The sequence below is a fragment of the Tachypleus tridentatus genome, chromosome 5, assembly GCF_004210375.1.
Source record: "Tachypleus tridentatus isolate NWPU-2018 chromosome 5, ASM421037v1, whole genome shotgun sequence".
Lineage (NCBI taxonomy): Eukaryota > Metazoa > Arthropoda > Merostomata > Xiphosura > Limulidae > Tachypleus > Tachypleus tridentatus.
The window spans coordinates 17296323-17307418 of NC_134829.1; the positions used below are offsets into that span (position 1 = coordinate 17296323).

Genomic DNA, 11096 nt, shown 5'->3' on the forward strand with positions numbered 1-11096 from the left:
TTATTACTACATTTTTGATTTATAGTCCAATAACACAAAAGATGTCCTGATGTTCCACACTTTAGACAAATCATATAGGAATTTATGAACTTAACTATCATTTACGTTCATGTTTATGTTTGATATCCTAAGCTCTGTATACATTTTAAGAACTAAATATCACCATATCTTTTATTTTCATACAAATTTACAGATAATGTATGTATTTCTTAATGTGTAAAAAATTGCTTTACATTCAACAGAGTAACATTCTTATTTATAAGGTACAAGATGCTTGATGTATTTATAAAAGTTGTATAATAGGTCCAAATGATGGTAAAAGATTGAAAAGTTTTCACTAAAAACTAAAGGAAAGAAGTCAGTAGATTTATTCACTATTTTTATTTGTCATAACACCATCTTACTCCAATAAAAGCTACATGGCTAAAAACCTTTAACAGAAGCAGTAGGTATATTTACTGAAGCAAATCTGAGCAAGTCTACTTACTACTACTAAAAACACATTCTTTATCATAAAAAAATCTCAAATGGAAAACAATGTACATGCAAAATTTCACCTATTTGGAAGTCAATTAAAAATTGCACTACATCTTTGTAACAACTAATGTAACTTTTCAGCATAGGAAACGAACAGCACATGATCAAATTCATACTTGTTTAAAGAACAATATTTCACTTCTGAGAAAGATGTAAAAATGAAAACACTAGTGTATAAAAAATTATAAACCACAACTTTGATCAATAAGTTTCCATGTTGAATTATAGTAATATAATTCTCAAAATTATTACAGTTACATTTACAACTATTTAAACAATAGTGTAGTAGTAGTAGTATAAAATAAATAAACAACTTAATGAAGATTAACATGTATACAACACATTTTAAATAAAAACTAACTTATATAAATACATATAAACATAAGTAAATGTAAAAGAATACAATGTTTTAGACAATTTTACGTATCTGTGGAATATTATTAAACTTTGCTAAACAAATAAATATTAGTTATTTTCATTGACATATCAGAATCAAAAGAACATGTAAAGATATACCTTATTCAAAGTCAGTTAAAACTGAAAACTTTTATAAAAGATAAACATGAATCATGGCAATATGGAACATTTAGTTTAAATTGTTTAGTTATTAAACTGAAATTACTCTGTGTATATTTTGACTTTTCTTCTTTGTTATTCAACATTAGAAATACAATAATATTTCTTTGCATACATGTACACTGAACTTTGTAAAAACAAACTGTGTTAAGTACCACAAATCAAGTTTTTGAATGTTTTTGCTAAACTGTAGTATTTTTAATAATATAAAATCTCTTTACTTTGTTTTCTTTAGTTTCAAAAATTACTGTCCACTATACACTAATTTCAAACATATCTTTTCCAAACAACTCTGTTACTTTAAGAACCAAAAACATAGCAAGAAAAGTGAAGGAATTACGTCTATTTAATAGTGTTTTATTTTGATGCAGTGTTCTGACAAAAGCTGCTGACATGCTACTTTATGGATGTTTAAAAAACATATACAAGCACTTGCAGTTTTATATCACGTGCAAAGATAGTAGTCAAATACTACTTATATATATACCATGGCTTGTAAAAAGCTGTTATTCAAAACAGTTGTGTTATATAAGCTTCATGTAAAATGCAACACAATGAATATCACAGCCTGTTCCAACCACCTGATCACTAATTAGGACAAGACTTATTAATAGAGAAACTCTAACAGTTTAAAGGAACAGGCAAATACTGAATAAACTAATAAGTTAAGGGTTATTAAAGGGATTTTCCTGAAACATTCTTGCCATCTCATCTAACATTATGGTGTTAAATATAAATAAAGATATTACAAATTATGACCACTGATTAAATTCTTAAAGTAGTAAATCACACATTTAGGTTTTAACCATAGCTTTATATTGTTAGGAATTCACTGAATTTCTACAATAAAAAAACAACAAAAATACAATGGTCCCAGTATATCATTAACCACTTTTTCATCTCTGCACATGATAACTTTTACTTACAAGCATGACTTTTTTAACTTAAGAAAATAAGTTTATATGTACAATGAAGTTATCCCAACAATAAAATAAAAATCACATTTCAAATGATCTATAGCCACCTAATTAACCCTTTTAAACAACCATAAAGATGCTTTTTAACAGTTTATATATTTAATGCTAATATAATTTTTTTTTTCATTTTCTTGGACTAAGATGTAAAAACTTTAAAATTTTAACTGTGTATAACAGAACTTTCAATAGTGATCTACAGGTGCAACCCTATACATGCATTAGTGTGCAAGTGTACTAAAGTACAAAAATTCACTCAGACATTAACTATCAACATTTAAAGCCCCAAATTTAAAATTTTCAATACGATAAAATACAGACAATTACAAACATTTTAACATCCTTTGCTCACATTGAAAAGATGAACTTTTATCAGTATAACAATACAAATATTAAACAACAGGAGTAAATTTTCACAGTACTGGTAAAAAAAACATAATTAATTAGGCTTAACTATTTTATTCAGATCCTGTTTTATGAATCATTATCCAATCTTTAACTTTTTTTAAGGCTATAAAACTCAATGTTTACTCATCCTTTTGCAATGCTTTAAAGTTTGAATCTTAACAACAGCTATTCTATTGGACTGAGAAATTTTAATTCATACACAACAAAAATCCTCACTGCAGTTAGTTGGATGTGAATTGTTATGAAAACAAGAACAAAAAAGTTTAAAAATTCAGTACCTCATTTTAGTTTATTATGCCTTTTCATGATGCACTTCCAAATTTCTTTGCTTCAAGTTCCATGATCATACTGCATAATATATATTTGAGCCAAATAAAAACTTTCACAATAAAACAGGATAAAATGCTTTCCTGATAACTCACAATTGTTCAGAAAAAGTTTAATTTTTGAAACTTTCAGAATTCCCTTAAATAAAGATATATGGGGTCAGGATTATTAATATGAATGCAGTGTATTAATAAGTAGTCTTTTTACAGATCCAGTGCTATCCACATTTGGAAACTGAACTCGTACAGACAGCTTGGAACCAGACTGAGTGTTAAATGAAACAATAAAAATGAGTTTCATTTTACATATGATTACCGATGTAAAAAGAAATTAGGTTTTATATTTACCTATCATTTGTTACTCGTTTCAGTCTTCTATTATCAATAATAACCTAAACTTAGCTTTTTTTTTTAACTCAGTATACCACAACTGATCTCTACAACTAGCATGGTTTTAACTAAATTAAAAATATCAGTTTTATATTATGAAAGAAATATAATATAGCCATTAACATTTTAAGTACGATGTTCAAAGCAAAATACAGTTTTCTTTGAATAAGAAACAATTTCAGGTAATTTGATGAACTTTATTTCTACCATTCATTAATGCATAAAACTCTTATTGATTATGCTTTATTAATGAGTAATAAATGCTATGTAGCAACACTATATAATGTGCATGCAAGTTGTGAGAAGCATAGTAAACAAAACATTTTCCCAACAAATGCTTAAAGACAAATTCTACTTTTTAATGCCTACTTTCAAATTTAATTCATCATATATAGTATGATTTTGTTTTTTCTTCTGCAGAGAATGGTAATCATTTCAAAGGGTACTGGCATTTTCTGAAGCTTTACCATTCTTGATATAGTAAAATTTTTTAGCATTTTAATTCTCAGTTTTTGTTTAAAATGAATTTGACAGCAATCTTAAATTTGTAGATGGTTGGAAAAATGAATCATTGTAAACTACAGTAATGATGAAACAATCTATCAAAGAATAACTATATACCATAATAAAAATATCAAGATGGGATATGCAAGTTTTATCTTTATTGTTCTTTAGAAAATATCGAAATGAGTTTTTTCAGGTTTTCTCGTGGATGTTCATATACTTGCCCATTCATAAATTACACATCAATTAATATTACCTTCATTTTCAATGTTTGTTTATCATATGTTGCCCAACTAAAAATACCGATTGAATCTGTTAATGTTTTGCAATGTAAGTAATTTTAAAGAAATGTCCATATTTTGAATGTAGCTGTAATATAGTTTTGAAAACACATATCAGTAGATATAGAACAGCACAAAAAATATATATACAAATATATAATTGTCAACAATATTATTCAAGTTATGATAAAAATAAAATTAGACAGCCAAAAGTATAAAATTTCAAACATACTATAAAAAACTCAAGAGGTACAAAAGCACACTAGAGTTGAAATCAGACGTTTTCTATTAGAAAACCTCAGATTCTATAATAAAATCTGTTGAGCACAATTTTATTAAAAGCCAACTGCCATTCATCATTGACTTATGTACTGTAACAAAAAATACTCCACAAAACCCTAACAGCTGCAAAACATGAGCGATATGTAACACCTAAAGTGAAAAATGATTAATAACACATCAGTGATAATGACCAAATATATTACTAAAGAGGTAACACATACAAACATTATATACATAAATTCAGATTTTTACTTAAAAAAATATGGAGTGTGAAAGTTAGAATTAAAAAATAATTAAAAAAAATCATTTCCATGCAGCTTAAACTACAAGTGCTTGGATCAACCAGTATGTTTTTAAAAATGCCTGGATGTATAAAATGCACTCAGAACATGAATCTCTTATGGATATTAATTTTAGTTATAATACAAGTTTTAGTCTTTTCCCTACATTACAGTAAGTACCTATGAGTATTATATAAGCAAACAGCAATCAGTCAGAGTATTAGAAAAAGTGTTAAAATAAATTTAGCTGTGAGTTAATTAGTAATTATTGTTTAAGCTTAAATGTATGTATGACCTATACATATAAAGCCATACAAGTCAATAACAAATGAAAAGTTTCGAAGAGTCCCATGAATCTGTTCAAAACAATTAATTTTAAATACAAAATATTTTTAGCACCATAGTCAACATGTCAGAAAAAGTGATAAAGTACAATTCCATAAATGAAAAAATATATCATAAATTATTACACAGATTTCCTTTATACCTTCACTGTGTTAGTGACATACACTACTATAGGCCAAATATAACATGTGAAACAAAGTGAGGGGATAACAGTACAAATCCAAAAGCACAGTGTGATCTACAAGTAGAGAAGATCATCACTGTAGGAAGCAGAACTTGTAAAATGCACAAGTTGATATCCATTTATCTTAAATTCCTTACTTATTATACATGTATGTTCAGTGAAGGTCCTTTTGCAGTTCATAAACAAGATAAATTTTACTTATTGTTTTTAAGATTTTCTTCTTTTACTTATTCTGAACTTACAGAAAGAAATATTTGATAGAACATTTCAATAATGAGTTAAATTATCTGGCACACCATCTTTTATAATTTTACATTTCCTTTTACTAACAGTACAATATATATAAAAGAAGATTTTTGTTTTAGAGCATTAAAATTAGTATTTAAAAATAGCTCTGTGTTGTGGTATACAAAAATGGTAAGGAAGTTTCTACACTTTTACAATTAGATTTTATGAAATAACCAAATAAATATGTTCACACTTGCATAAAACTTTATTACTAGTAGCCTAAACATCACAATTAACATGCATTGTTGCTTCTTTGATGATGGGAACTTAGTAAACTACATCAACATGCAGATAAAAGTTAATTTCTTACTTGCTGGAGTTATTACATTCAAATCTAGAATAATACATAGATATGTGCTTTTATTGTATTAATTACAATATTACATCACTCTAAGCATAGGAATCTTACTTCATTAACAAGTGGTACTTCACTTGAGTTTTTCTTCTAAGACACCAAGTTACTGAATGACCTCAAATTAACAGATTTTTAAATAAACAGATATTTTATACTGTAACATGTACATGTGCAATCTAATTTTCTACATGAATGAGAGTGTAAATATTTAAAGAAATTATAAATAAAGAAGGTCTGCACAAATAGTGTCTAATATAACCTTAAAACAAAGAGTTTACCAAATGCAGTGACTTAATATCCATGAGTTGGAGTGCACTTACAGTGAGTATATCCCTAAACCAGTTTTTATTGAAGAAACTATGTCTCTCAGTTAAGTGTGCAATGTGCTCTTAGGATATAACATTAATCGAGATAAAAGAGCAGCAACACTATAAAACACACACAAAATTAATCTACAAAAACTTAACAAGTTCATGACTTGAAAAATGATTACTCATCTAATTTCACATAAAATTTCTAGTGAATGACTAACAGACGACTAACTTTAGAACAGATAACAGCCAACAAAATTGTATTTTTTATTATACTTTGGCAGCTACTCTCAAAATTAATTAGCAATTATTAATAATCTGATAAATTCTTTGGTCGAAAATTTCATTTTATCTAGTAAAATACGTACTTTATAAAAGGAAAAGTTGTCTTATTTTTTAAGTAACATGTTTTGTTATGTTTTACATGCTATAGCACAAGTACACAAAAGCATGCTGAAGAAGCATAAAACAATATATTACTCAGCATTTTTTTAGTATTTTTAACCTTTGAAGATAAAATATACTTTAGGTATTACTCTTTGATTATGTTACTCTTTCCATTTACTTCATCATTACCCAAAGGTCTATTGTAATTCATTCCAACAACCGTGCGAGGAAACCAGCAATCTTTTATGTCCACAAAATCAGAAATAACAATATTCAAGTCTTTCTTTCCTTTCAACCATTCTTGAAGAACTTCATGAGCAGAATCTACCAAATGATCACGAAAATTGGAGCAAGGATGCCTTAAGATGAAAGTGGCTGTTGGTGTAAGGACTCCTTGACTGACAACAAACTTTCTAAGAGGATTCTCCTGTTTGTGTTGCTCCACCAGAAACTGCATTAGATCGCTACCTTTTACTGCCTTAGGAAAAGAACTGAGGATGAACTCTTTCTTCCAGAGGAATGGGTGGTAATTAGCAACATCATGCATATAAAATACCAAGACTTGGTACTGTTGATGCCACAGCCATGATAAAGTTAATTTTTCCATTTTTGGGACAACAGGACACACTTTGGATCCAAAAACTTCTGTAATCTGTCACAAAAGCCTATGATGGTCATCATTGGTCATTGCAAAAAGCTGCTGAAAGTGAAGCAGCACTACTTCTTTAGGATGCAAATCAAGGAATTCTTTGATGCTGTCTAACACACTGGTCATGGAATCACCATACAATCCATGAACAATGTAGAGATCAGAACTTCCAGGTTTGGTTGCAACTTTGAAATCAAAATATCGAATCCCTATTTCTAACTGTTCTTTACAGGTCAGATCTTGGGTCTTCATCCAACCACAGATTACCTTTTTAGCTGTTGAGCCAAGCAGTTGGACTGCACGAGACTTGGACAAGAAAAGTCCATCAGGAGCATAATCATCCATTGCACTTACTGAATAGGTGCCAGATTCATGAGAACCTAAGTTTAAATAAATGAGATAAAGGAAACTAAATGACAAATAATAAAGGCCACAAGAAACATCTGTGACGCTCATTTCCAAGCACTTATGTCCATTCACATACATTCTGCCATATGTAGGGAAAGGAAGTTTTTATCAATGTACAAAAACTGTAGGATAACCATCTATATCTGCAATTTATACAGCACTCAGTATTAAAATTGGTACCCTGACTAGACCAATATGTACATACCATAGACAATCACAAGGCTCACCTAGATATCCTCAAGTTTATGTCTAGCAGATCAGTACAGTTATTTAAATGAAAATACATATAAATGTAGCTTAAAATATTCTAGACATCATTCTTTACTTACATGCTGTATTTACCAGTAACGATTGTGACGCTCATAAAACTGGAACTAATACACCCTATTATGTTACTCATGTAACTTTGCTGATATTAGCTTATAACATCCTATCTTTAAGTCAAACATTATAATGTTTTGGTCACACCTATCTGCTCAGGGGTATAATACTTATATGATCAAATATGTGGATACACTCAAAATTGAATAAGACTTTATGTTAGAGCTTGAACATTTGATGGTATTTCTGTTCAGTTAACTACGGTACTTTCTGTTAGTAAAAAAAAAAGTTAACTCAAAGATATAGTAGAATAGAAGGTAGAAATATATTATGTTAATGAAAACATAGACAACTGTTGATAGAGCATAAACACTGTGGTAAAGTAAACTTCAACAAGTGACACAGAAGAACATTTTCTCACAGATTAAAAGTTATGCAGCAATGTTGGAATACTACAACTATAAATACTAAAATTACACATATTAAAGGAATTACCTTTTACCTCTTAAGTTAACATGTAGATTAACATGTTTGATGGTTTTTTTTTTTAGAAACAGCTCATTGTATAATTATGAAAAAATATACTTATGTATAACATATTACTCAATGATTAGGCCTACACAGAAGTACACAGATATGATTCACATGTTTAATACTATTAAGAGGATGAATATTCTTCTTATATGTAGAAGAGTACTGGCATGATAAGTATGTAACCACTAACTTGTTTGCTTCAGTACTGCTAATAACAATTTTACGCTTTGAAAGCCTACATGTGTATGTAGATGCTCATTTCACCTTTGAAAGTTTTTATTTCGTCATGAGCTCAAAATCATTTGGCAGGTTTCATGTTATTTGTACCATTGCACTTAAATTACTTCTCTAGAATTCTGTTGGATAGTAATGTTTCAAATATGTTTACCACATTAAATATGAATTATTTTATATTATTCATTATCAGTGTTTCATTATGTTTTGGATGAAATGACCTCATTTGCCAATATTTTTGTCAACAGCTTTCTTATAATGCTACATACAGTTCTTTCTTGTTTCAAAAAAAGAAGTTGCGTATGTTAAAGCTGTATTGAAACATTATGTAAAAAGAGCAATAATAGACGAGATACTACACAATACTCAATAGACAGTAAACTGTTCGTTATTGCAAACCCACTCGCATAAGCCAACTTATTCGTAAGATCTACGAGTCTATTGATAAAATAATAACCTAAGCATGTGACCGTAGAATTATATGTATACCTAATGGGTGGGGCTGTTAGTCATTGTAAGCTGAGTTACAGCGGCGTTACCATGGCGGTAATGAAAACTGTAATTCGTATAGGAGCAATATTTGTCAGATAAGACTTCTAAACTTACCTGGAATAGCAATACAATTCAATGGTAAATTATGAATTTTCTCCGGCAAGTCCTGCATCCACTGTTTCAAAATCAGAGCATGATTTTCATTTTTATAGTTGATATGTTCGATTTCAACGTCCGAATGAAGAAACACACCCTCGAAATTCTCATGCGACGCCATTTTCTGTTATCTGTTACATCTAGTGTGCATATCACATACTAAAATAAATACATTAAGTCTTAATATATAAAAAATAATAGAAAATATAGTGATGGACATATATATTTTCTATTATTTTTTATATATTTAGTTTTATTTAACTTTTCGTATTATTCTAAATAATATTTATAAAAAGCATAAACCACTGAAATTAAATATCAAAAAAAGCTATTTTGCTGCATTCATAATTTTACTTTAATACATTTACACGCTTAATAATTTGAGAAAACACCACAGTTTCAAACTTTCTTGGTTCTAAAAGTAAGAAATAAAATACATATGAACTATAGTTTCAATCATTTATTATATATCTACACATTAAAGAATCGTCTGTATAACAGTTATCAATTACACTGTTTAACACAAGAACGTCACACACTTAAACATATATATATATTTGCTTTTATGATATCAAATTGTAGTATAACAAAACTATACTACCAAAACATTAGAAAAACGTTGTGTTTGTAATAAGCTTTCAATCTTGGGTAAATACCTTTATGTAATTTTGTGGAAATTTTTGGAATAAAGTTTGTGTTTATTCTTCTTGTAGCAAAGCCACATCGAGCTATCTGCTTAGCCCACCGAGGGGAATCAAACTCCTGGTTTTAGCGTTGTAAATCCGGAGAGTTACCGCTGTACTAGCGGGGGGTTTGAAATAACGTAATATTGTGTTCAGTAATACGCGAAAAATAAATTCTCTTGAGTAATATAAAAGTTTCTTTAAAAATATCAAACAACTACTGTTAGCAATATATTTTTTTAGTTTTAACACTAAATGAAGGGAAGGAAATAAATAAATTCTAATGAATATTAAAATATTTTTTTGCGTTCTCCACATTAGGCCAGTAATTGATAATCTTCTAAGTATCGTTATATTTTAAAGATAAATATAACTAAAAAGTCCAGGGAAATATATCATTATTGAAAAAAAAAATCAAACAAACTTGCCAAATCAGGAAGAAAAGTTCTTTACAATGATTATACATGACTGTGTTACTACGTCAAAATTCCAGAGATTTTTGAGAAGTATTTTTAACATTATACACAATAAAAAATGTAATAGGAATATAAGGAAGAAAAATATATGGTTCTTTATTTTTACAGTTCATTATCTTTCCTCTGTGAAGAAAAATGCCAAAACATTTTTGATAATAATATATTTTAATTTATGTGATTATTACAGTTGTTTTACAAAAATATAAAGATTTTTAGCTTCATTTTCTACCTTATTTATTTTCTATTATAGTGAACCTATTTATCATTTTGTAACTTAAAACAATGAAATTGTTTGAAAAGTAAGAGTTACCAAGTATAACACTAGATGGCAATAAACGAAGCAAATATTTTGGAACTTTTTTTGTAAAGGAAGGGATATTTTTATGCTGTTAGAATCATTGTTATTATTAACGTCTTTTTAACTACGAGGTAAAGAAAACCTTACAATTAATTACAACTCTATACTTTAACCTTAGCAATATATTTTCCAGCAACTATTCTGCAACTAGCAATGAATATCGTGAAACATATGTTACTTACTATGTATGTATATCATCTATATATGGCATCATGACATTTCACTGCTGGTGCATTTTAGCAACGTGAATGTGTTTATTCTCAGAAAACACAGTATACGGGTTTATTCTTTCAAATTAAAACTATTACAAATAAGCACAAATAATTTTGTTCTCAAAATACAACAACATTTCCGAG

The 11096-nt window shown here is 28.4% G+C and overlaps 2 protein-coding genes across 2 annotated transcripts; both read right to left on the reverse strand.

Annotated features, from left to right (window-relative positions):
• Positions 1-366: 366 nt before the first annotated feature.
• LOC143250624 (PI-PLC X domain-containing protein 3-like) lies at positions 367-7036 on the reverse strand. Its single transcript, XM_076501473.1, has one exon. It carries the CDS (start codon positions 7034-7036, stop codon positions 6575-6577), a length of 462 nt encoding a protein of 153 aa, XP_076357588.1. The 3' UTR covers positions 367-6574.
• LOC143250623 (PI-PLC X domain-containing protein 2-like) lies at positions 367-9370 on the reverse strand. Its single transcript, XM_076501472.1, has 2 exons — positions 9182-9370; positions 367-7458 (listed from the first exon to the last, which is right to left on the reverse strand). Exons 1-2 carry the CDS (start codon positions 9342-9344, stop codon positions 7085-7087), a joined length of 537 nt encoding a protein of 178 aa, XP_076357587.1. The 5' UTR covers positions 9345-9370; the 3' UTR covers positions 367-7084.
• Between the last annotated feature and the right edge of the window lie 1726 nt (positions 9371-11096).

Excerpts from the sequence above, each read along its gene's own strand:
- LOC143250624 (XM_076501473.1), bottom strand. The coding sequence starts at position 7,036 with ATGGAAAAATTAACTTTATCATGGCTGTGGCATCAACAGTACCAAGTC.
- LOC143250623 (XM_076501472.1), bottom strand. The coding sequence starts at position 9,344 with ATGGCGTCGCATGAGAATTTCGAGGGTGTGTTTCTTCATTCGGACGTT. Across the intron at positions 7,459-9,181 it reads GAATTGTATTGCTATTCCAG|GTTCTCATGAATCTGGCACC; the intron begins GTAAGTTTAGAA and ends ATTTAAACTTAG.